Here is a 24227-nt window from a genome sequence, read left to right on the forward strand (position 1 = left end):
TGGGAGAAAAAGGCAACTATATTTTAAAGTAAATTAATGTGATTCCTGTCACCAATATTCGCGTTTCCTCGGAGACTGAACGCCACGGGGCCGGCAGCTCTGAGGCCCCTTCCTGACCCCCCAGCCGCCGGCTGCTGGTTTCCAGCAAAGCCTTCATCTCTCAGTTTTCAAGGAAACGGCAGGAGCTGCGTTATTTCCCACGCTGTGGCGAGCCTGCAGGGCCTGATGTGGTCAGTGCCTCCGGCACAAGGGCTCCCAGTTCTCAGAAGCGAGAGGCAGCGAGTACGCGGGAATGGAAGCACAGCCAGCCGGCGAGGGCGGCGGGGGGCCCGGGGCGGGGGGCGTGGGGGGCGCGGGGGGCGCGGCCGCGGCTCAGAACTCCTCGTGCACGCTGCGGGCATAGTCCACCAGCTTGCTGCCCGTGAAGAACTCGCTGTACTTGAGCACCTCCTCGGGCTCCAGGAAGTGGTTCTGGTTCTCATCAGCGATGGCGATCATCTGCTTGGCCTCGTTGAGGGCGCTGAACTCGTTCATGGGGTCCATGTAGTCCTGCAAGGGCACCGGCTCAGCCCCGCCACAGCCCGCGCCACCCCAGGCCGAGGCGTCTCCTCATGTTCAGCCCGCGCCCGGCCACGCGGCCGAGACCCCCCGCCCGGAGGACGCCCCGCGCGGGCTGGCACCCCTGCCTCGGCAGGGCTGTGACGCCACAACCAGCTACAGGAGGTGAGGCCTTGTTTGAAATACCCCGTGAGCTGGCAGGACAGAAGCTGCGGGGCAGGGAGGTAGGAGTGTTCTAGAATGTTCTGGAAGGTGGGCACCAGGCCGGAAGTGGCTCAGGGCCAGGCAGCCTTCACTGGCATGGGTAGCTCCCCGCCCACATCAGGGTGCCCGGCCACGGAAGGGCAGGACAGGGAGAAGGCTGGCCCTGGAGCGGGGCACACGCACGTGGACCGACTCGGCCACTGGGATGGCAGGGCTGACGGGAGGGAGCTCCGGAACCAGAGGTCCCGCCAGCTGTCGGCAGGGATCAGAGAATTCTGGCTAAAATGAAATGACTCATCCAGCGACGGGGAAAAACAAGCCCCACGCAGCACCTACACACGACACCAGTGAAGACACTCCCGAGGCAGGAGGTGGGTCCAGCGGCGCGCGGCCTTCCTGCCCCAGCGTCCGGCCAGGCCGACCCTGCTTCCCGGAGCGGCGGGCCCCACACCCACCTCCAGCTCCGCCATGGTCACGATTCCATCGTGGTTGGCGTCGATCAGCTCCTCGAACTCTCTCTTCCTGTCTCGCACCCAGCCGTCATCCACGTCCTGGCCCTGCTGGTTCTCCACGGTGCCCACGGGCAGAGAGATGAACTCGGACAGCGAGAGCTTCTTGTCACCATCCTGGTCTGCGGGACACGGGGGCAGTCATCAGACTCCAGCGGGCGCGGGACCACCGAGGCCACTCAGGAGAAAACTCAACTGATGGGGCTTTGCTGCCAGGTTTTCAGTTTGCGCGGTTTCGGCCTGACCCCAAACAGCGGCTGGACAGCCCCCCCAGGCCACCCAGCCCAGGACCAGCCCGTGCTGCCCTCCGCGGCCGGGCCTCACCCAGGTCCCGGATGATCTCCTTGACCATGAACTGCAGCATGCCGCGGCTGTGCTCGGGGTGCAGGAAAGACAGGAACTCGCTCTCCGTCAGCAGCAGGTCCGGGGGCGGGTTGTCCGCCTGATACCAGCGGTCTTTGAGGTTCTCCAGGACTTCCTGTGCTGAGAGAGGCGCATCCGTCAGGACCCGCGCACACGGGACCCCTGCACGCATCCAGAAAATTCCGAGACACACAGCCCGAGGACGGGGGCGGTCAGCTCGGGATGTGGTGGCACCCGGGGCCAAGGGCCTGGCCCTCGGAAGGGTCCTCAGCCCCCGGGGGGCAGATACACAGACGCCCCAAGATGCAGACGCAGACCCTCAACCAAAACAGACCCCCCACCCCGGACACAGACCCCCTCAGACACAGCCCCGCCCCCGCTCGTTCCCGGGAAGCGGGCCGCCAGCTCTGTGGGAACAAAGGCACACTTGCTTCCCTTCCGTCTCCGCCCGTGTGTGCACTGTCCACCGGGCAGGGCTCTGAAGGAAAACTCAGTTTCCAGATATGACTCACGCGTCCCCTGCACGATCCCCGCTACCCCTGCCACTGTGGAAGGCCCGGCGCGGGGCCCCTGGGGCCGGTGGTCGGTGACGACCTGGGTGTCCCGCCGGGGAGCGGGGAGAAGCCGGCACAGCGCTCCGCACGCTCACCCGGGGCCCAACTCCAGCTTCCGGCTGGGAACAGGGACGCCCGGGCCCGGCCCGGTCGCGACAGGGAGAATCCCACACAACGCCTGTGGCCTCACACCTCGTGCCTTCTGACGGACAGAAGAGCCGTGGCAACTACAGGTTCGCCCACTGCCTACCTGCCCGGCCACGGGGACAGGAGTGGCGGGACGGGCACAGGCTTGCCGTGTCTACCCGGAGCCTGCGAACGCGACCTGATCTGGAAAAAAGGTCTTTGCAGATGAAATTAGTAAAGGATCTTGAGACGAGACCACCTGGGATTCAGGTGGGCCCTAAGCCCAGGTGTCCTTGTATAAGAGGAGATGAGATTGGAGAGCAGTGGCCACAAGCAGGGACGCTGGCAGCACCAGAAGCTGGAGGCGGCCTGGAGGGACCCCGTCCGTGGTGCAGGGGATGGCGGCCCCGGGGGGGCCCACGGAGCTCAGCCCTCCCCCCACGCTCTCCCCCCTCTGGGACCCTCGACAGCTGCTTTTCATTTCTGATGCCCCAGAGCTGCTCACCCCCCGTCCCAGACTCATGAACACACGGGAGTGAGGTGAGGGCTGGGCGGGTGGAGACACCATGAACTCCAGATCCAGGAAGAACACGTCCCGACCCCACACATCCCCACGGGAAAGGGCGCTGAGGACGGACAAGCAGGCACAGGCGGCCGGCAGCCGCCCCAGGAGCCAGTGCTAAATCCCCAATGCTGGCAGGAGGACAGGGGCCCCCCCAGGCACCTCTACAGGACACGTTCAGGGGACAGCCTGAACCCAGGACAAACAGTGGAAACACAAAATGGAGACAAACATAAAAATGGCCAACAACCATTTCAGGAAGAAAATAACATCTTATTTACAGGGTTTAAAAACCAGCAGAGGGGCTGCCCTGGTGGCACAGTGGTTAAGAATCCGCCTGCCAATGCAGAGGACATGGGTTCGAGCCCTGGTCCGGGGAGATCCCAAGTGTCGTGGAGCAGCTAAGCCCGTGCGCCACAACTAGTGAGTCTGCGCTCTAGAGCCCACGAGCCACAACTACTGAAGCCGCGCGCCTAGAGCCCGTGCGCCACAACTACTGAGCCTGCGCTCTAGAGCCCACGAGCCACAACTACTGAAGCCGCGTGCCTAGAGCCCGTGCGCCACGACTACTGAGCCCGCATGCCACAACTACTGAAGCCGCGCGCCTAGAGCCTGTGCTCCGCAACAAGAGAAGCCACCGCAATGAGAAGCCCGCGCACCACAACGAAGAGTAGCCCCCGCTCACCGCAACTAGAGAAAGCCCGCGCAGCAACGAAGACCCAACACAGCCAAAAATAATAAATTAAGTAAATAAATAAAACCCAGCAGAACCAAAATCCTGGGTGACACCACATGAACTACGAAGGAGGCCTCTATACCGCCCAGAACAGAGTAAAATGGTCTTGACTTAGACTCTGGTCAACAATACTCTGAGAAGAAAAAAGTAAAGCTGTAAGATACAAACCCCCTGCCCACAATGGGCAGCCCCCATGGGCACACCTGGAAAGCTGGGTACCCCATTCACACCTGTCAGGCCACCAGACAGGGTCATGTGACTGCTGAGAAAAGAAAGTGGGGTCTCTAAATCCCACACTAGCAGAGGGAAAGATGAAAGGAAAAAAAAGAAATATCAATAGAAACAGAAATGAGCTTAACTCATCTATTACCAAGAAATTCAGACTAGCTCACAATATAAAGCTAACCTCTACGTAGTCCATAAAAAAACAAAATGCTTTGGAAAAACCAAGTCTCAAGAGCAGTTCACAGGTGAATTCTACCGAACATGTGAGGAGGAGGCCATGCCAATCTCCACAATCTCTTCCAGAGGAGAGAAACAGAGTGAACACTTCCTAACTCATCCTGTGAGGTCCTAACACTAAAAGCAGAAAGGACACAAGAAAACTACAGACTGATGTCTCGCAGGAATATAGACGCAGAAACATTCAACAAAATATTAGCAGATCAAACCCAACGACGTACAAAAAGAATTACACATTACGACCAAGTGGGATTTATCCCAGGTAGGCAAGGTTGCTTCAACGTCTGAAATTCAACTGATATTCACATCAACAGGCTAATGAAAAGAAATCACGTGGTCGTATCAATAGATGCAAAAAAGCATCTGACAAAATCCAACACCCATTCATGACGAAAACTCTCAGCAGACTAGGAACAGAGGGAACTCGTCACCTTGATAAAGAACATCCACAAAAAACCTACAGCTAAGATCATAATGGTGAGAAAGTCGAAGCTTTTCCACTAAATTCAGATTTAAAGCAAGGATGGCCCTTCTCACCACTGCTCTTCAACGTCGCACTGGGAAGTCCTAGCTGATGCACTAAGACAAGAAAAGGAATAAGAGAGACACTGATTGGGAAGGAGGAAATAAACCGTTTTTGTTCAATGATGTCACGATCGCCTACGTAGAAAACCCAAAAGAATCGACAAGAAACTCCTGGAACCACTGAGCAAGCACAGCAAGGCTACAGGATGGAAGGCTGACATACAGAAGCCAATCGCTTCCCTGCACAACAGCAGGGAACAGCGAAACTTGGAATTAAAAACTAAAGAGCAAGTGCACACAGAAAGAAGGCACAGATTGCAACCCTGATGGCAGACAAGAGAGTCCCGTGCTAAAAACACCGACCCTGACAGAGAACAGTGGCGCCCACAGCACATCTACAGACATGACAGTAACGAACATCCCTGGACCAAAGAACACAGCGGCAGCCCTCACAAAGCCGAGGCGGGAAGGGCCACAGACACCAACAGGAGGCCATGACACAACCCCGACGGCCAGGTGGACGTGAGACAAACAGGGTAGCGCCACAGGTACAGAGACGTCCCAGTAAAAATCCAGCACACACGTGTCCATCACGAGAAAACGACACGCTGGATGACAATGGCAGGGACGACCCGCCGAGTAAAGACCGAACAGGAGAACACAGGAAGCACACGGCGCTCTGACAAAGCCCCCAACGAGCCGAACTCGACACCCGGCTGTGAACGAACCCCCGGGAGGGACGGGATGGCACAGAGCTGGACACAGTAACCAGTGAAGGTCACAAGTACTCTTCAGTGGCGCTTCAGGACTTAGCTAAAAGGCATCAAATTTTGTACCAGGGAGACGGGTTTTTAAAGGAACGTCTCTGAAAAGCTAAGGGGAGAGCTGGCCGGGACCGCGGCCTCCAGGCACCTCAGGCAGGAGCCCCCACTGGCCTCACCGACTCCCGGGGTCGGGTCTCGTCTGACGCTGAGGACCTGTCCCAGCCGAGACTTGCTTCCCGGTGCTTCCGCCACCTCCTCCCCGGAGCTCAAGCCCACCTGAGGCCACCGGCCGCCCCTACCCACCCACGGCACCTGGAGGGTCCTGGGGGCTCTGCCAAACGGCCCCGCAGGAGCGCCCGGCTGTGGCCACACCCACCTCGCCCACTTCCCTCCCAGCGTCTGTGCTGCCACACGCGCCACACTGGCCACGGGAGGCCGAGCCCTTACTCTCTTCGTCGACGTTCAGGTCCCACTTATTCTTTATCTTATCGGCAACTTCTCTCTCATCATGGCCTTTGCTCGCCAGAAACTTCACCTTGTACTCATCCCATGACACATGGCCTGAAAGAGCAAAACAACCTGTTAGGAGGTTTAACAACGAACGCTTTTTTTTTTTGGCCGTGCCGTGGGGCACGTGGGATCTTAGTTCCCCGACCAGGGATCGAACCCGAGCCCCTTGCGTTGGAAGTGAGGAGTCTTAACCACTGGACCACCACGGGAGTCCCAACATCGAACATTTTTAAAAAGACGTATCTAGTTACTTTAAGCCGTTGATCCAAAATCCTTGTGATAAGGGCATCTGTAGAGGCAGGGGCAGCACAACACGGCTCCAAGCTTCACGCCAGAGCCTAGCCCCGCGGTCCTCGCCTGGTCCTCGCCTGCACGGCAAGCTGGCGTCTGTCTCCCTGGCAGCACCTGCAGGCCCCTCCTGCCTCTCACCTCCTGTTCCTGGGCCCTCGGCCTGGAGCCCCGCCCCCACACACACCTCCAGGCACCGCCCTCCGCCGGCAGCCTCAGGCCATCAGGGTCAGGGCAAGGTTGGCCTACCGTCACCGTCGGGGTCCACGGCACGGAAGTGCGCCCTGCTCTCCGCGATGGCCTCCTGGAAGTGCTCGGCCGTCTTCTCCATGATCCAGTGCTGCATCTCCTTGGCACTGATCCTTCTGTCGGTGTTCAAGTCCACCCTACAGGCCCACGAGACGTGTCAGGCGAGGCCTCCAGGACCCCGACAGACGGGTGGACGGACAGAAGGATGGCCAGAGGGGTTCTGCAGGCAGCCGCAAAACCACCATGAACAGCAACACATCCCACCCAACGGTGACGCAGGAGAAGTCGGGGGGATGTGGGGGACACAGTGGGGGAATCAGGGAGGACGCTGGGCAGTGTCACTACCCCATCAGTCTCGGGACCACTGGGAGGGGAACAAACCTCCCCCCCCTGCTGCAGGACGGGGAGAATCGTCAACCCAGTTCCACAGACCCACACACTTGGGACTCACGATGAGTCCCTGGTAACAGGACCGGAGCTCACACACCGGAGCGCAGTCGTGTCTACTCGCACAAACACAGCCAGCGAGACAAAGAAACAGCTGTAGGTGCAAGTGTGCCGGCAGCTGTACACTCCGCACACACTCACGTGCATATGGGGGTGTGTGCATGGCTAGTGCACACCCGTGGACATGGCTCAGAACACACGTGCATGCATCGGTCGGCACACACACACACACACACAGGAGAGGACTACAGACAATGACACCCCAGCAGCAACGCCCACACCCGCTGCCGGGGCCTGGCGTCTAAACCCCGCGCTCCCGTGAAACGAACCAGCGCTCCCCGGAGAACTGGCTGATTCTAGGGCTGAGGCAGCAACACAACAAGATGAAGCGAAGCTGGAGCGGCTGGCAGCGCAAGGAAGGAAGGAAGCGCTCACGAGGGGCGGGGCGTGGGAGGGGAGAACAGCGACAAGGTCCGGGCGGCCAAGGCGGGCACGAGGTGAGCGGCCAGCCCAGCAGCGCGAGCTGCGCCCCCGCCACAGCGCAGACGCCGCCCACGAGGCCGCCCTCCTCACGGGACGCCAGGCCACAAGGCGGGTCCTCCCCTGAGCTTCGCTCCCACCCCCGGGAGGGTGCGCTGCCCCCGAGCGGCTGCCAAAGAGACGGGAGGACAGGACGAGGAGCGACTCTCCACGGCAGACACCCCCTGAGCCAGGTGACCAGGCCGACAGCCCCCGCGACGTCGCGCGGACGTCAGGTGCCCTGATGTGATGTGACGCGAGCGCCACCTCACCTCCGGGCTCTTCTTTCCAAAAACCACAACCCCTGTCTAACCAGGAGAACACACAGCAGACAAACCCCAAGTCAGGGACATGCTACAAAACACCTGAGCGGTCCTCCTCAAAACCGTCAAGGTCACGAAAAAGTCGGCTCCCGGATGGGATCCCGGGCAGAAAGAGGGCCCTGAGGCAGCGCGTGACCTGCAGCATGGGGCGCGGGGAACAGCAACGGAGCGCCGTCGCGCCTCAGTTTCCACACATGCGCCTCAGTCTGCACCTTTCTGTAATCCTAAAACCACTCCAGAATAAAAACCTCACTTAAGAAGTGCTGTGCAACATTACTTCTGTTTGTTCAAAGCTAGGTCTTGAGGCTACGTGTTTGATCTGCCCCGGGCGGGGGGCAGGGGAGGCAACAGCAGCTGGCAGGGGCCCCACAGGGCCCATGGTGGCACCTCCAAGCGGGATGGCTCTGGGGGGCTCTGAGTGAGAAGGTGAACACGGGCTAGGCGCTCCCCGATGACAACCCTGCGAGACACAGGACGTGTAAGGAAGACACACGACACGGGCGGATGCAGCCGAGTGCAGCTGCAACGGCCCCAGGACACCCTGCCCCCCCGCATTTCTCCGTGATCTGCTCTCCGCACCTGAACCCCACTCCCACCCCCAGAGCGGCTGTGAGGGAGGCTCTGTCACCACTCCTCCCCACTCCAGGGGACCCCTCGGCCCGGTGCACGCGGCTGGCCCTCCTGATCCCTGGAAGAAGCCACGTGCCCTGTGGCCCCGCTCACAGCTTTCTTCCTGGCTTCACGAGACAGTGAGGTCTGGGCGCCGGACAAGGTTTCGGTCACTTCAGTCGCTGACAACGATCAGTTCCTCAAACTGAAGAGGGAGCACCCAGGGGCCAGGCCGCCGGCTAGGCGCATCGGGGGACCACTGCCCCCGGCCCCGGTCCCCCACTTCACAGATGGGGACGCTGCCTGAGCTGGTCCCCCGGCCGCGTGACCCGTGTGCGCACACAGCCCCCCACAAGAGAGTCAGTCTCCTTTCTGAAACCAAGAGCCACCCATCCTGGGTCCTGGCACGTGACCCTGGCAGCCACCGTGTCGCCAGTACCGAGAACCTAGGACCTGCCAGGCCAGCGCTGAGGCAGAGCCCCGGACCAGCCCACGGCCTGCGGGCGCCTAACCCACAACGCGTACAGACAGCAGACCCATCGGGCCTGGCGGACCCATCCGGCTGGTGTCCCCAGGCCAAACCCCTCACCCTCCCCACCACCTGCCCCGTGGGCCCTGTTCCCCCATCACCTCAACCTGTCGTGGCTCCAGGCCAGCAAAACAGTACAGCCCCGTCTACACACGCTCACTGGAGCGCTGATGGCGGAGCGGAGCCGACGGCCGACCGTGCCCAGCAGCAGCTCCGCATGCGTGTGGCCAGTTGGCTCCGCGCCCACGGGCCCTGCCTCTAACTGGCACTGCGACCAGTCCCACGACCAGCAGGGTGCTGGCGCCTCCGCCCCACGCAGTCCTCCCCACGCCCTCTGAGCCCCTGCCGGACACAGGGTGCAGCTCAGGGCTGCACGTCCCGTGGCTCAAACGCTGCCAACTTCCCAGGAGCACGTGTCACGGCACCAGCTCCGCAGCACGTCACCGAGGGGGGCCTCGTCACCTCTGCGCCGCGCGAAGCCAGGACTGGACCAACAGGGAGGCCGAGGCCAGCCACCCCACGCGCCCCGCAGGCCCCGCCGGCACCTACTTGGAGAAGATGAGCATCAGCTTCCTCCGGCTCCTCCGAGGCCCCGCGTCCTCTTCAAAGCCGCCCGCGTCCTTGCCCAGGAAGACCTCCTGGTGGAAATCCCTGTTCAGGTGTCCGTCCATCTCCAGCTTCACCCCGTTCAGGTGGTCCGGAGGCAGCATCTCGTTTTCCTCCCTGTTAGCCGCCCTCTCCCGGGCCGACGAGTGGTTGGCGGGCCGGGCGGACACGTCCATCACAAGGACAGCCCCCAGGAGCCAGAGGCAGCGAGGGGCCAGGCCGCCGAGGGGAGCCTGCCTGGAGGCCATGGTGCCGGGGTCTGCGCTGCAGGAGGGCCTGCGGGTGTGGCCGGGAGCTGGGGGGGGGTGGGTGGCAGGTGAGGAGGTGGTGATCGCAGCCCGCCTACCACCCAGGGCAACGCAGGAGGCCCTGCAGCTGGCACAGCTGCCTGCGGCCAACGCCTGAGGCTGCCATGTCCCAACCAGCACTTAATGGTCCACGAAGAGGATCCAGGGCCATCGGTTGATGGAGCCCCAGCAAACACTTCGCTAAAGACACGTTTACTTTGTAACACGAAATAGGAGTCCTTGGTTTCCAGGACCTATGCTGGGCATCCTATTTTCTCCCTTTTTCCACTCCCCCCTCCAACCACGATGAGGTGGCCCTGCCTCAAGGTACGCCCCGCACCGCTAATCCTTGGAGGCTGGCCCCAGAGTCACCGTAACTCACTCTCCGGATGCCAGCTCAGCACTCACGAGCTCCGGGACCTTGACTAAGGCACCTACCCACCTCAGCCTCAGACTCCCCGCCCCAAGGCTTTGTGAGGGCCTGGTGCCAGCGAAGCCCAAACCCACCGGGCAGGGAACCACCCCTCCCACTCCCCACCTCCATGACCCTTGTGCACACACACGTACACACATAAACACAGCGTATACACACACATACACACACAGGTGCACATACACAAGTGCACTCACGCACATATACACGTATGCACACACATACACAGGCAAGCATACACACGTACGCCCACATGTGCTCACGCGCACACAGACACAGGCGTCCTTGCTCATGTTCACACACACGAACACCGATAAGGCCAGAGTGCCCAGGAAGTCTGTCACCCTGGGCGTGCCCAGGCTTGGCGGTGAAGGAACAAGGCCACCCTCTGTCCACGTCAGGGATCCCAGGGCCACAGGCGCTCACACCCAGCACTCGGCCGCCCGGCCTCTCCCACACCTGCTCCTCCCCCGGGCCGCCTGCCTTCCTCCCCCCCCCACCCTATGGCTCCTCCTCCAGGTCCCCTCCCCACGTCCCACTGGGCTCCTCCGGACCTTCCTGCCCCTTAACGTGTTCCTCTCGGAGCTCGTCCACCCAGCAAACACCCGCCGGCCCTCCCAGGTGCTGCGGAGGCCCCCCTCCAGCAGGCCTGACCGGGAGCCGCAGAGGGAGGCCCCCCCAGGCCAGGTGGTGTCCAGGGTGAGGCATGAGGGGTTCGAACCACGGTGCCCTCCAGCAGGCCAGGCAGGCACCTGTGCTGGCTGGCAGCGCAGCCCACGGCCAGGGCCACAGGCTCTCCCCGGCTGGCAGCCGCCACCACTTGCTTCTCTGATGCCTCCTTTCTACCCTGCGTGCTCCTGACTAACGTCTCCCCTGGCAGGGGGACACCTCAGTCAGTCTGACAAGGACAGAGTAAAGGGACAAAGCAGGTGACTAAATAGTTAATCCCACTAAGGGATCATAAATAAAGGAAAAAGTATGGGAGACCCCTGTAAGTTAATGATCACTCTAGAAAGCAGGTTTGCTTAACCACAAAACCAAGCAGGCTTGCTTAGCAACAAACCATGCAACATAAGCACAAGACATGCCCCAGGACAATAAAATGGTGGAATGAGACCCACACCCTGACCAGTAAGGTCAGTAAGTTAATGATTCCTAAGACACGCTCCTCTGCGCAGGCTAAAAACAAAAATATAAGGAAAAGGTGACACTATACTGAAACCTCAGATGCTTTACCATATTTTAGTACGCGTTACCGCCTTTTTGCTCATTTCCACTGCGCCATGACAGTCCCAGTTTGACAATGTAGGGACAAGAAAACTCCCCGCCCGACGAGGAGGAGGAACTGGTGATGGAAGGGTGACATCTACTCAAGCATGAGGAATAAGGTGGTCTTCTCCCCTGCCCACCTTCCTCTGGCTATAAAAATGTAGCTTAGTTCTCAGGGCAGAGCTCCCACCTGCCCGCTTGCATCTCTCACAAGCGTCCTACAGTAATAAACTCTTTCCTTAACTGTCACTCTGCTGCTCAGAATTGTTTCTGCGCCGAGACAGGAGAACCTTCGCTCTACTGTCTCCCGAGATGCGTTCCGTCGGTTTCAGGTCCTCTGGGCCCAGGTGCTATCTGGACCCCTGGACGAGATCCTGCTCTCCCAGCTCAGCTGGCTCATTCCTCGGAGAAGCAACTCGCACGGAAGGGCGGCCTCATGTCCCTCTTTCCGTGTCTGTGAGGGCCTGCACCCTCCCCACACCCACGAGAACCCACCAGCTGTGCTCTCTGTGTGGTCACCATCCCCCAAACCACGTTTACTGGAACTCCCACTTGTCCCTCTCTGAGGGCACCGCCCCAGCACCCATCACACTGTCCACACAGCAGGCCTTTCTGCTCTGCCACGATGCATATATTCCCCAAGCCCACGAGCAAACCAAGACAACTTCCTCCGGATCTTAACGCCATTCTGCCGACTGGTGGCCATAAACACCAAACAGACTGGACTTTTCTTCTGGGAAGAAGTCAATCCCACATTCTGCTTATCTTGATGGGTAGTACAGGGAATGTTATTTACATGATATTTTGCACAAAGAGTAACCCCAAAATAACCGTGTAGGCATCAGAAGGTCGGGCACTTCCTCCCCTCCGTTCACAACGTTTCTGTGCTGTGGTGAGCACAGGAGTCAGCCGCTCACTTCCCGCCCCAGGGGAAGAGATTTCAGAGCAGGGTCTGCCCCGCTGACTGGGGGACCCATCCCGGACTCCTGGACAGCCCTGGTGCCCGCTCTGGTGAAACTGATAAGAACATCGTCGTTAAAACGCAAACGCTTCTTCTAAAAGCTCCGTCCTCGGCCTCAGGAGTCGCACACGGCGTTGGCAACGACTGCCCCGGGCCGAGCCGGGTGTCCCGGGCCTCACCCGGACTTCGGACCCTCCCCACCCCCCGAACGGCGGGGCCGCGGCCGCCGACCCGGCTCCACGGACCCCCGACCCCGGCATCCGAGGGGCCCGGCCGGCAGCAGATGCCGGCCGCCCGAGGCCCCGTCGGCCTGCGGCGCGCCCCCTTCCCGCCGCCCCGGGGCCGGGCAGGGACTGTCACGTCCTGGGACCCTCACTCACCGGCCTCCCTCGCCGCACCCAGGATCCGCCGAGCGCGACCCGAGCGCCCGCGACGCCTCCAACGGGCCACCGCTTAGGCCGCGGCCATCATTCTTCCGGGAAGAGGCGGGTCGCAGAGCGGTGCGACCTCCCCGCGCCGATGCCGGCGCCGCCATCTTTCCCCCGGGCGGAAGCGGCCTCACCACCCTCCCGGGCGGCCAATGAGGAGCGCACGCGGGTTCACGTAACCCGACGGCGCGGCCCGCGGCGCTCCCCGCGCCATGAAGCTGCTGCGGCGCGCGTGGCGGCACCGAACGGCGCTGGGCCTGAGCGCCCTGGCGCTGGGCGGCGCCGCGCTGCTCTACCTCGCGCGCTGCGGGGCGCCCGTCGACCCCGCCGCGCCCGCGCCCTTCGGCCCCGCGCGCGCCGCCGCTTTTCTGGCAGTACTGGTGGCCAGCGCGCCGCGGGCGGCCGAGCGGCGCAGCGTGGTTCGCAGCACGTGGCTGGCGGCGCGGCGCGGCGGCCCCGGGGACGTGTGGGCGCGCTTCGCCGTGGGCACCGGCGGGTTAGGCGCCGACGAGCGGCGCGCTCTGGAGCGCGAACAGGCACGGCACGGCGACCTGCTGCTGCTGCCCGCGCTGCATGACGCGTACGAGAACCTCACGGCCAAGGTGTTGGCCATGCTGGCCTGGCTGGACGAGCACGTGGCCTTCGAGTTCGTGCTCAAGGCAGACGACGACTCGTTTGCGCGCCTGGACGCGCTGGTGGCCGAGCTGCGCGCCCGCGACCCCGCGCGCCGCCGCCGCCTCTACTGGGGCTTCTTCTCGGGCCGCGGCCGCGTCCGGCCCGGGGGCCGCTGGCGCGAGGCCGCCTGGCAGCTCTGCGACTACTACCTGCCCTACGCGCTGGGCGGCGGGTACGTGCTCTCGGCCGACCTCGTGCGCTACCTGCGCCTCAGCCGCGAGTACCTGCGCGCCTGGCACAGCGAGGACGTGTCGTTGGGCGCCTGGCTGGCGCCGGTGGACGTGCAGCGCGAGCACGACCCGCGCTTCGACACCGAGTACAAGTCCCGTGGCTGCAACAACCAGTACCTGGTGACGCACAAGCAGAGCCTGGAGGACATGCTGGAGAAGCACCGGACGCTGGCACGCGAGGGCCGCCTGTGCAAGCGGGAGGTGCAGCTGCGCCTGTCCTACGTCTACGACTGGTCGGCGCCACCCTCGCAGTGCTGCCAGCGGAAGGAGGGCATCCCTTGACCGCCCCGAGCAGGGCCGGGACGCCCGGCTCCCGACGCTGCTCAGCCATTCTGCTGCGCGTGGCGGTGCGTGGAGGCCGGACCGAGTCACTGGGGGCCGCCCGCCGGCCTTCCACTGGTGAAGCTGACAGCTTCTGGCTGGTCGTCAGCATGAGGCCGGCCCTCGAGAGGACCCAATTTCCCTGGTGACCACGGGCCAGATGCCAGGCAGCAGTGGACAACTCCTAAGCCCCGGCTCCGCTAAGCGCCCATACCTGACAGCCTATCCGAGAGCATCTTGTTCAGCGTCTGGGGCCAGCATCCTGTCAGACAGAAACGTCCTGTTCCTGGATTTCAGCACTTTGCCTGGACGTGGGCGAGTCAGCAGGCAGCCCCGCGGGGCCTGACCACTCAGTGTCCTCTCCCAGGCCGGCGCCAAGGAGCCAGAGGATGGAGCTGACAGGACTTGCAGGACATGACCCCAAAGAAAAATGCCCCACCCCTCAGGGCTGGGGACAATGTCGTGTCCTGCCTCCACTGTATTGACCATACACCTGCACCTGCTGAGGGCTGCGACCGCTGTTAACTGGGCCCTGGCACTTGGAGACTGGCCATGTGATGCAACCCAACAGCTTTTATAGAAGTTACTGTTGCTTTATGCGGTTAGGTCACCTCTTGCGTCTCCTGCTGGTATCGCTTGTCACATGTACGTTTAGGATTTAAGTTCGTTTTATGTGAGTCAGCTTTCATGGTATTTTGGTCTGTGTGTTTGTCTGGAGTGAATTCGTGGTATGTGTAAATCAGAGCTTGCCTGCTATTTATTTATAAATTTTGTGAATTTGCGAAGATAAGCGTTTGAGTTGAGAGTGGGGGGGTTTCATATATTTTGGTATTTAAGAGCTTAAGGACTTTTCTACGAGAACTTGGAATTTGTGGGTTAATCTGTTTTTCCAACTTGAATTGTAGACCCATTGCTGCTTAAGAGTTGAAACATGGAAGAACTCATCCACCTCTCTTCTGTTTACACGGAAAGTGACCCCACTGTCTCTCTCTAAAAACACTTTTGTTTAAGGCTTCCTCTCGGCCGCACAGGGCAAGTGTTTCTGGAAGCATTGACGAGGTTTCCCAAAATCTGTCTTGAGACAGCCTTGCTGTGGCATGTCCCCTTGGGGACACAGCAGTTCGTGGCTCCCTTGCACATCCCCAGAAGGTTGGGGCTTCCTCTTTTTCCTGTTAAATGTGAAAAGTGAGCACTGTGGTCATTGCAGAAGTTAAATAAAGTGGCTCCTGGGAAACGGGGAGCCCTTCTCAGGCTGGGGGTGTGAGAACTCTGTGCATATTCTGTCTGGGTCCGGGCTGTGCTGCCACCTGCCCGCAGCCCAGGCTCTGGGGCACTAGGAACAGGAGGGCACAAGTCTTTGACTCGCCTGTTTACTGCCATTCCCGAGCCCTCTCAGGCTGTGGATTTTAGGAGCGGTATCTTGGCCCAGATGGCTTACACATCAGACGGCTCTCTCCTGTGGCTTCTGGGGGCCTGCGATCGGGGTGCCGGCGTGGTCGGGTTCTGTCAAGGCCCTCGTTCTGGTGTGCAGAGGGCCACCTTCCTGCTGTGCTGTGGTGGGGGAGCCGGGGTGAGCTCTCTGCAGTCCCTTCTTAGGGCATTAATCCCCTCATGGGCCCCCTCACCCTGATCCAGACGCCACTGCACCAGGGCATTGGGGCCTCCATCTGATTTGGGGGGCACATTCAGTCCATAGTGACAGGTTTGGTTATTTTTGTCTAAAGGTAGAAGAATAGCAAGAACCCTGGGTCTCGAGGGCTTCCCTGGTGGCGCAATGGTTAAGAATCCTCCTAGCAATGCAGAGGACATGGGTTCGAACCCTGGTCCGGGAAGATCCCACATGCCACGGAGCAGCTAAGCCTGTGCATGCCACAACAACTGGGCCTGCGCTCTATAGCCCGCGAGCCACACTACTGAGACTGCGTGCCACAACTACTGAGCCCGCGTGCCTAGAGGCCGTGCTCCACAGCAAGAGAAGCCACCGCAGTGAGAAGCCCGCGCACTGCAACGAAGAGTAGCCCCTGCTCACTGCAACTAGGAAAAAGCCCGCGCGCAGCAACGAAGACCCAAGGTGGCCAAAAATAAATAAATAAATAAATAAATAAATAAAAACTCTGGGTCTCAGGCCAGAAAGAAGGGGGCGGTCTTGTGGTTGGTGACCTGACCACGATTCTTCTGCCTTGAGAAGGCAGAGGCTGGACAGCAGAGGCCCCAACCTCTGACCTGGCTCTGATTATGAGGTGTGAGCCTTGCGCCAGGACTGACTGCGTGGCTGAAGGTTTGGGGACACCAGGGTGAGCAGGATGGGGCCCTGCCCTCCACTGGGTGAGTGCTGAGGGATGCTGGCCACGGCAGGACCCAGTTCCTGCTGACCGTCTGGGATGATGGTCCTGGGATGTCTCGTCTGAACCCCGGGATTATCAGAGGAATTGGTGGGCACACGTGTCCGTTTCTCAGAACAGGATAAGGTGCCTCGAGTGATGGGAGGACCTGCAGAGGCTACATGGCCAGGGCAGAGCCGCTGGATCCTCAGATCCTTGCGCGGCACCAACGTCCAAGACCCCCTGGTAAAAAATCTAAAATTCCAGGCACCTGTCTTGGGGGTGGGGCACTTGTGAGCTTTGGCATTTAGTTGAACCATGTGAAAGTGCCAATATGCAACCAGTTTTGACCTACAAAAGTGGAAATTTCATACTGTTCAACCTGAAACATGAAATTTCGGAACAACACACACACCCTGGGCCGATGGTGCCTGTCCACACTGTGGTTGATGAGAGGCCAGCATGTTGGAGCTGAAGGCCAGGATCCCTTCCTAGAGGGACCCACAGGCACCCCATCTGTGGTCCTGGAGCCCGTGCATGGGCCACACGTGGGCGTCACGGAGCCCAGCCTGCCACCGGCCTGGAGGAGGTGGCCCTCCTCCAGCCTCTGTCTCTGCTCCTGCCCCGTCCGGCCTGGCAGGTTCTCCTGGCCGGGGGGCCAAGCCCTCACCCTCCCTGCCTGCTGGCACCATCCCCTGCATGTGGACCGGCCACGGCGTCCCCTCCCAGGCAGCCCTCCTGGTCTGCACCTCCCACCCGCCAAGGCACTTGCCATGAAGTCCACGCCGTCTGGGCATGGGTGCCCTGTGGACCAGGGGCCGAGCCCAGGCCGTCCCGGGTTCAGGAGGCAATAGGTCCTTAGGAGATGGGAAGTCAGACCACCAAACTGGCTTTTCTGAGGGAATTTAGGGTACAGGACACCTCAAGTGGTGAACAGCCCATGGGGACCCAAAACTCAAAGTTTAATTTAAAAATACGATACGATATCACTAATTAATAAAATAGAGAAACGTGGGACCCAAGAACCTAGAGGACACGGTGCCTGCCAGGATGGCCCAGGCATGGGGGCTGGTCTGTGGCACCGCACTGCTGGGGTCACCACACGGCCACAGGTGGGCCCTCTCCAGACCCCCCCAATCCTGGGTCCACCTGCTGTGGCTGAGTTAGCAGGACCAGTGACGCGGTGGAGGCCAGGGGCTCACCCAGGACACACGGCTGCCGGAAGAGACCCGAGGACAGAAAGGGTCCGAGGCTCCGCTCAGGTGAGCCCAGGGGTGCGCCTGCCCTCGGTGCTGGGGCTTCCCGGCCTCCGGGCCCTGCAGGGCAGGCTGGCGTGCAACTTGCAGCTGGGAAGAGCCAGCCGCCCAGCCGCCCCCTTGTCCCTATGTGCTCAGCCAGCCCCTGACTCATCCCAAGGGGTGGCGGTGGCCTCTCTTCCCTGCCCACCCCCCAGTGTCGCTGTATATACCAGGTTTAGCCAGTAAGTTCTGGCCTTGGCAATGTCCCCCAGCCTCATGTGCACATGATAAAAATAGAAACATTCAGATTCAAAGACCCCTGGTGTTTGAAGAGCCGTAACCCTGGGGGGGTCTGTGCCCAAAGCCACTTGCTGGATCTGGGAGGGAGACATGGGGAGGGGGCGACGCGGGAGCCCCCAAGATGCTGGCCCCACTTCACCACCTCCAAACCAGCCACTGAGCAGTGGGGCTGCTGGGGGCCTGCAGGGAACCCCGGAGAAGCCCAGCCTGGCAGTTGGAGCAGGAGGAGCCAGCAACGGGACTTCCCCGGCGGTCCAGCGGTTAAGACTCTGCACTTCCACTGCAGGGGGCACGGGTTCAATCCCCGGTCAGGGAAGTAGGATCCCACAAGCCATGCGGCACAGCCAAAAAGTAAAATAAATAGGTAATAGATAGAAGCCAGCAGGGCAGCGGGGGACCTACAGCCGCTGCCCCGCAGCCTGAGCCACCAAGTCGTGGGCTGTGCTTGGCCCTAATGCCTGTCCCCCGTCACCTCCCCACACTCAGGCTACTCTCCCGGGCTCCGGGCTGCAGTCTCCTCTGCCCTCCACGCCAGGCTCACTCCTGCCCTGAGCCTCCGCCAGCCCTCGCTCACTCCAACATCCCTTCCTCGTCCTCGGGGAGGCCCGTCCAGGTCACCCACCAACCGCTCCCCCTGGCCTCGCGCCTTCCCCGGCCTTCACCTGTGCACCTGGCTGTCCCAGGGTCTGTGCTGCCCCAGGAGTGAGACTGACCCGGGAAACAGGAGCCCCTTGCCTGCCGCCTGCTGGGCCCAACGGCTCGGAAGACGCCTCCCGGGAGGCAGAGCTGGCGCTGCTGGGCGCCCGGAAGCCGTGGCTCGTGCTCAGCCAGCCCCGGGTCCTCTGGATGTGCCTGGGCGGCTGCCTCAGGATACGGAGTGCTGCTGCGTGTGGGTCCTCCTAGGACGTGTCCCCATCCCCTCAGACCTTCTCCGTCCACCCACCTGCCTGGGGGGGGCCCATATTTAGCTGTGGTCAAGGTTCTCAGGGGCCGGCTACAGGCTGTGCTGTGTCCCCCAGAAGACGTGACGTGTCAGGTCCCAGCCCCCAGGACCTGCAAGTGTGGCCTGATTGGGAAGTAGGGTCTTTGCAGGTGTAACTAAGGTGAGGGCAGCAGGTGCAGCCCTACTGTAGTATGACTGTGTCCTCGTAGGAAGAGGAAGCAGAGACCCAGGGAGGAGAAGGCCCTGTGCCGACGGGCAGAGTCCAGAGCGACGCAGCTGCCAGCCCAGAAGTGCCCCGGCGGCTGGCTCCAGCAGAGGCCCAGAGGAGGCCGGCAGGGGTTCCACCCAGAGTCGCAGAGTCTGCTGAGCCCTGGATTTCAGCCACAGGCCCCAGACTGTGGGAGACGCCATTTCCCTGTGGACAAGCACAGCTCCGACGCCACCTGCCCAGTCCTCCCAACTCTGGGCGCTGGGCGGCTGCCTGCCGGGGCATCCCAGAGCCCTCAGCCACTGGCTGAGCCCAGCCTCCGCCACCTCCCAGGGCTCAGCATAGACCCTGCCATCTGGGGGCACAGGGCCCTCAGCGGCCGTGCCAGGATCCCCACGGCCTGTGCCTCATCTGCCTGGCCCCACGTTCCCGCCATCCATCGGGCCCCCCGTGCCCCCGTGGACTGGGTCTCAGCCCCGTATCCGCAGGGTCTCACGGGGGCGGCCAGCCCTCTTCTCGGGTCCCCTGCCCCAGGCACCCTGTCCACATCGTGAGACCACTGACTTTTGCCATCCAGGGCCCCACGGAGCCCACAGCAGCTGCTGCAGACAGGCCTAAAGCAGGCCAGCTGCCTGGCCCCCAGCGGGGCCCCCCTCCAGAGCAACTTCAGAGAACCCCAAGGTCAAGGTCACATCCAGCTCTTCCTTGGTGCTTGCGCTCTGGTTCCAGGGGCTTGACAAAGGGTGTGGGCTGTTTTTCCTCCTTATAAACACGCTCTGGGCTGAGCCGACATCTCTCTGCCACCATGAGTCCAGGGAGGTGGTGAAAGGCCGCCCCGCCCACCTGCCCAGGCCCCCAGGCCTGGGTCGCCCCTGCGGTCACCGTCCCCACAGCCCTGGGAGCTGGAAGAAGACCTCTCACCCATCACCTGGCCTCTGTGGGCGCCCACCACGGCCAGCCTGGGCCCCCCTGGCCCCCCACCTCGGTTCTGCCCCCCCAGCTCCTCCCTCTCCCCCCACCCCCTCCCCCACTGGCCCCCAACCCCCTCCTCCGACCCCACCCCATCTGTGGATGGTGCTACTGGCTCCCCACCCCTCCCCAGCGCCCCCTCTTCAGACCTCACGGCCTCACACAGAGGCAGCACTGCCCACCACGGCCACACTGCGGCCAGGCGACCCCTCCGACGGCGCTGACCACTTCAGGGATCTCCCAGAGCAAACGGCAACCGGCCGCCCCACGCGTCCCCAGGGTCCCTCCTCGGCTGGGGGTCCCAGGAACCCATCCCACCCTTCCTCCCCAAGGACCCTGAGCCTCCCTTGCCGTGGGGTCCTGGATGGGTGATGAGAAGAGAGCAGGAGGGGAGTGGAAGACGGCCAGCCTCAGTCCTCTGCTCGGGCCACAGTGACCAGCAAGACCCTCAGTGTGACCTTGTGGACGTCCCGCAGCCCGTGGCTGCAGCACCGGCTCTGCCCGGGGCCCGGGTCTGGTGGGAGTCACAGTGGAGGCCAGTGGCCAACGGCCGAGTCCCCAGTGATACCCCTCCCGGCTCCTGGAGCCCCGGAACAGGACGCGAGGAACGAGTGACGTCAGGAAAGTTGAGCAGTTCCTGTGGCGCTGGGGCAGGGCCAGACCCCACTCTGGACGTCAGCCTCAGTTGGCCGGGTCAGAAGATCGGGCAGAGGTCCGCCCCCGGCCCAAGCACCGGCAGGCACCCCGGGTCCAGCCAACGCCACCCGACTGATGAGGTCTGCCCAGGAGACGGAAGCGGGGGCCTGGGGGGACCCAGGAGGTGGTAGGGTCACGGGTCTCTACAGAGGGGTCTCCACTGGAGCCTAGAGATGGCAGCTACCCGAGAGCACACCCCCCGCCCTGGGAAGGGGGCTCTGGTGGCCAGGTGGGCAGCTGGACCCTGGAGCTTAGGAGGCCTGGGCAGTGGGGACAGGGGTGTTAGCAGGGGGCAGTCTCTGACCTGGCCACTCGGCAAGACATCAGGGACCCTCCCACCACACGATGCCCTGGGCTCACAGCTGGTGCCCCATTGCCGCTGGCCCCGGGTCATGCCTGCAGGGTCCACCGGGCAGGGCTCAGCTGGCCACGGCGCTGGGTGGCGCTCAGGGCTGGGGAGGAGCCAGGAGCCAGGGTGGCCGTGGGGACCAGACAGCGGTTGACTCTGTCCTCTAAACGCCGAACCTCCACGGCCCTGCCGGCGGGACAGGCGCCCAGGGAGGGCCCTCGTCCAGCTCCCACTTCCCACTAACCCAGGGCCTGACCCGGCCCGGTGACCCGAGAAGAAGAAACCCCAGCCCTGGCCCCTCCCTCTGGTGGCGTCTGAGGGTCTCGGCAGCCCAGCCCACGAGGGGGCCCGGCACCCCCGGCTACAGCCGCCCGCCCGGTCCCGCGCAGAGTGCCGGGCGGATGGCCAGAGCCAGGCTCGAGCCTGGCCAGCAGCGCCGGGTCACCGTGTCCGGCCCTCTGACTGTGTTCCCAGACGGACCCCCGCCTGCGCCTCCGGCCCCAGAGGCGAGAGCGGGCAGCCTCCACGGTGAAGGCCAGGCCGATCCCGCTGCGGGGCCTGGCGTGGGCGGCAGGGCCGCGGGGCAGCAGCAGGGGCTGCTTCTGGAGGCACTTCGCTTCAGAGGCGGAGCTCTGCCCGTGACGCCCCTTCCTGTTCAGTCCTGTTCTCACACGCCCGGGTCCCACCAGCCGCCCAGAGGGGCTGCGGGCACAGGTGGCCATCTCTCCTGGCCTGGCCACTGCCCCACTGCCCCAGGTGTGCGTGTGACGCCAGCTGTTGCAACACCAACGTCATCGCACCAGAGGAGCCCATGAGTCACGGCCCCACAGCAGGGCTGCACCCAAATCCTCCCGAATAAAGGCCCTTGGTCCCCACGCCCCAGCCCCCACCAGGCCTGCCCGCGTGCACCACAAGACACGCCGGCAGACGCACCGAGGGGCAGGCGCGCTGATGGCGGCACGCACAGGCACAGGTGTGGGAGTTGCCAATACCCAGGCGGGCTCCCCAGCCTGTGTCCACCCATCTCCAGGGCTGGGCCGGGGGAGGCCCCAGGGGCTGGGCCAGGGGAGGCCCCAGGCTGCTGGAGGCGTCAGCTCCTGGGTGAGCTCAGGCACCCTGGGCCGGAGACCCAGCACCTCGATGACCTGGGTCAGGGCCACGAGGTCATGCAGGGCTTGGAGTGGCCTGAACACGGAGCCCAGAGGGCACGCTGGCCGAGCCCAGTCAGCGAGCGAGGGCCCCCCGGGTGCAGCCAGGTCCCAGGTCAGAGCGCTGAGTGCAGGCTGGAGGCCTCGGATGAGATAAGGCTCCCTGCTGCCCGCAAGGAGCTTCTGCCCCAGGACAGGGGCCGGGAGCCCCTCTCCCTCCCCCATCACCCAGAGTCCCCGGCCGTCCCGGTGAGTCCAGCTCCAGGCCCTGGGCAGTGGCCCTTCCCCACCCAGCGTCCATGGCTGTGCGGCCACCAGCCCGACTGTCCAGCACGACGGCCTCCCCAGCTGGACCAATGCCAGCGGGTCTCCCCAGTGCCAAGGACCCTGACCGTGGCTGTTCCTGAGCTCAGGGACCGGCCAGCCAGGGCCTCCAGCCACCGAGGCCTGGACACCTGCTCTGTATTCGCTCCCAAGGGTCCTGGTGATTCAGCTCTGCCGAGAAAGCCCAGGCAGGCCGCAGGGCGGAGAGAGAGGACACACAGAGACCCCCACACGCGTCACCCAGACACCAGGGACCACGGGGAGCTCCGCTTGGACCACAGGTCAGGGCGGAGCTCCCAGAGTCACCAGCGCAGCCACCACCGGGACACACGGGGTCAGCACGGCGGGCCCAGGTACACGCAGACCCAGGGAGAGGCGCACAGCCACACCGAGGACACGTCCACCCAGGTCCCAGCGGGCCCCCTGCGCTCCCCACACCCACACACCCTCGGGCCGTTTTGGGTCCTTGGCCCAGGCCACAGGAGTCAGAAGGTCTGGGCTGGCTAAGGACGGGGGCCCCGGTGGGGAGAGGCAGCCCAAGGGGCCCTTGGAGCAGATCCCTGCGCCAGCCCAGGCCCAACCTGAGGGCACGAAGTCACACCCAAAGCTGGGCACTGGCCACAGACGGCCACAAAAGGCTGCAGAGGGCCGGCGTGTCCTGGCCGCACCCTAAGGACCTCACCCTCCCCGGAGCCCCGGCCCAGGCCAGGTGGGCAGCCTGTCCTGCTGGCCTCACCCCGACCCTGTCCCATCCGCAGCCCTCAGAGGGGACCAGGGGCCACCCCTGCCCCAGCCAGCTCCTGCGGGGCGGAGCGGGGGGGAGGGAGGGGGGCCGGCAGCTGCTCCCGGACCTGAGAGAACTTCGAACTGCCCTGAGCCAGAGACCCACATTCTTGTCTGCACGGAAACTGGACAGCAGGCCGAGGGTGCCCAACCTGGACACACGCACCCCCAGCGCCCCAGAGCCGCCTCAGCCTCAGCGCCGGGTGGGGCGGTCAGGAGCAGCCCGGCTGCGGCCGGGGACCAGGGCTTGGGAAGCCAGGGCTGGAGTGCTCCCAGGAGGAGGCGCCCTCCCTCCCGGGAGCCCCCAGCACAGCCAGTCCCCAGGCCCAGCTGCAGGCAGAAGGGTCAGCCACAGGTTCTGGGAAGGGAACCTAGAGGGGCCAACGGGGTCAGCCCAGCACCTACCGCTGCTTCAGAGCAGGGCTCGGGGTCAGGGCTCAAGCTGAGGCCGCCCAGCGCTGTGCTGGCCACCCCAAAGCCCAGCTCCAGAACCAGAGTCCAGGACAGGGAAAAGAGCCCCGTCCCCAGGCCCCCAACCCGGAACCCCCAGTGAGCCTGAGGGGCAAGAGCTCCTACAACCCAACCCAGGAGCCCCTGCTCCGACTGGCTGGGTGTGACTGTAAGGGTCCAGGGCCCAGGAAGCTTAACGAACACCCCAGTTTGGGTCCGGCTCCAGGAGATGACAGGGCTGAGAGAAAATGATGCCGCTGGGTCCAGGGCGGGGCCTTTGGGGGCTTCGCCCCCCACTGGCCCCTTGTCCGCACTGGGAGGACAGCCTGCGTCTCTGAGGGCCACCTGGGCCCGCCGATAGCAGCCACTGCCGCCCACCCCAGCCCCCCACTTCTTTGCTTCTGCTCTCCCAGCGCCGGGGCCCAGCTGGAGACAGCACATTCCAAGGGAA

The 24227-nt window shown here is 63.0% G+C and overlaps 2 protein-coding genes across 3 annotated transcripts; one reads left to right on the forward strand and one right to left on the reverse strand.

The window, feature by feature from the left end:
* Positions 1 to 12915, reverse strand: SDF4 (stromal cell derived factor 4). 2 transcript variants are annotated; one of them, XM_036874114.1, is made up of 7 exons: positions 12774 to 12915; positions 9387 to 9738; positions 6411 to 6547; positions 5811 to 5924; positions 1596 to 1754; positions 1218 to 1393; positions 1 to 549 (listed from the first exon to the last, which is right to left on the reverse strand). In XM_036874114.1, exons 2-7 carry the CDS (start codon positions 9689 to 9691, stop codon positions 373 to 375), a joined length of 1068 nt encoding a protein of 355 aa, XP_036730009.1. In that variant the 5' UTR covers positions 9692 to 9738; positions 12774 to 12915; the 3' UTR covers positions 1 to 372. The 2 variants fall into 2 exon arrangements, with proteins under 2 accessions (XP_036730009.1, XP_036730007.1); XM_036874112.1 differs by having other exon boundaries at positions 1596 to 1749; positions 5740 to 5924.
* Positions 12916 to 13033: 118 nt separating this feature from the next.
* On the forward strand, positions 13034 to 15345 carry B3GALT6 (beta-1,3-galactosyltransferase 6). The gene has a single exon (XM_036845304.1). It carries the CDS (start codon positions 13034 to 13036, stop codon positions 14006 to 14008), a length of 975 nt encoding a protein of 324 aa, XP_036701199.1. The 3' UTR covers positions 14009 to 15345.
* Positions 15346 to 24227: the final 8882 nt, after the last annotated feature.

The sequence above is a fragment of the Balaenoptera musculus genome, chromosome 1 (genome assembly GCF_009873245.2).
Source record: "Balaenoptera musculus isolate JJ_BM4_2016_0621 chromosome 1, mBalMus1.pri.v3, whole genome shotgun sequence".
Classification (NCBI taxonomy): domain Eukaryota; kingdom Metazoa; phylum Chordata; class Mammalia; order Artiodactyla; family Balaenopteridae; genus Balaenoptera; species Balaenoptera musculus.

Excerpts from the sequence above, each read along its gene's own strand:
- SDF4 (XM_036874112.1), bottom strand. The coding sequence starts at position 9,691 with ATGGCCTCCAGGCAGGCTCCCCTCGGCGGCCTGGCCCCTCGCTGCCTC. Across the intron at positions 6,548-9,386 it reads CTGATGCTCATCTTCTCCAA|GGTGGACTTGAACACCGACA; the intron begins GTAGGTGCCGGC and ends GTGGGCCTGTAG. Across the intron at positions 5,925-6,410 it reads CGTGGACCCCGACGGTGACG|GCCATGTGTCATGGGATGAG; the intron begins GTAGGCCAACCT and ends TTGCTCTTTCAG.
- B3GALT6 (XM_036845304.1), top strand. The coding sequence starts at position 13,034 with ATGAAGCTGCTGCGGCGCGCGTGGCGGCACCGAACGGCGCTGGGCCTG.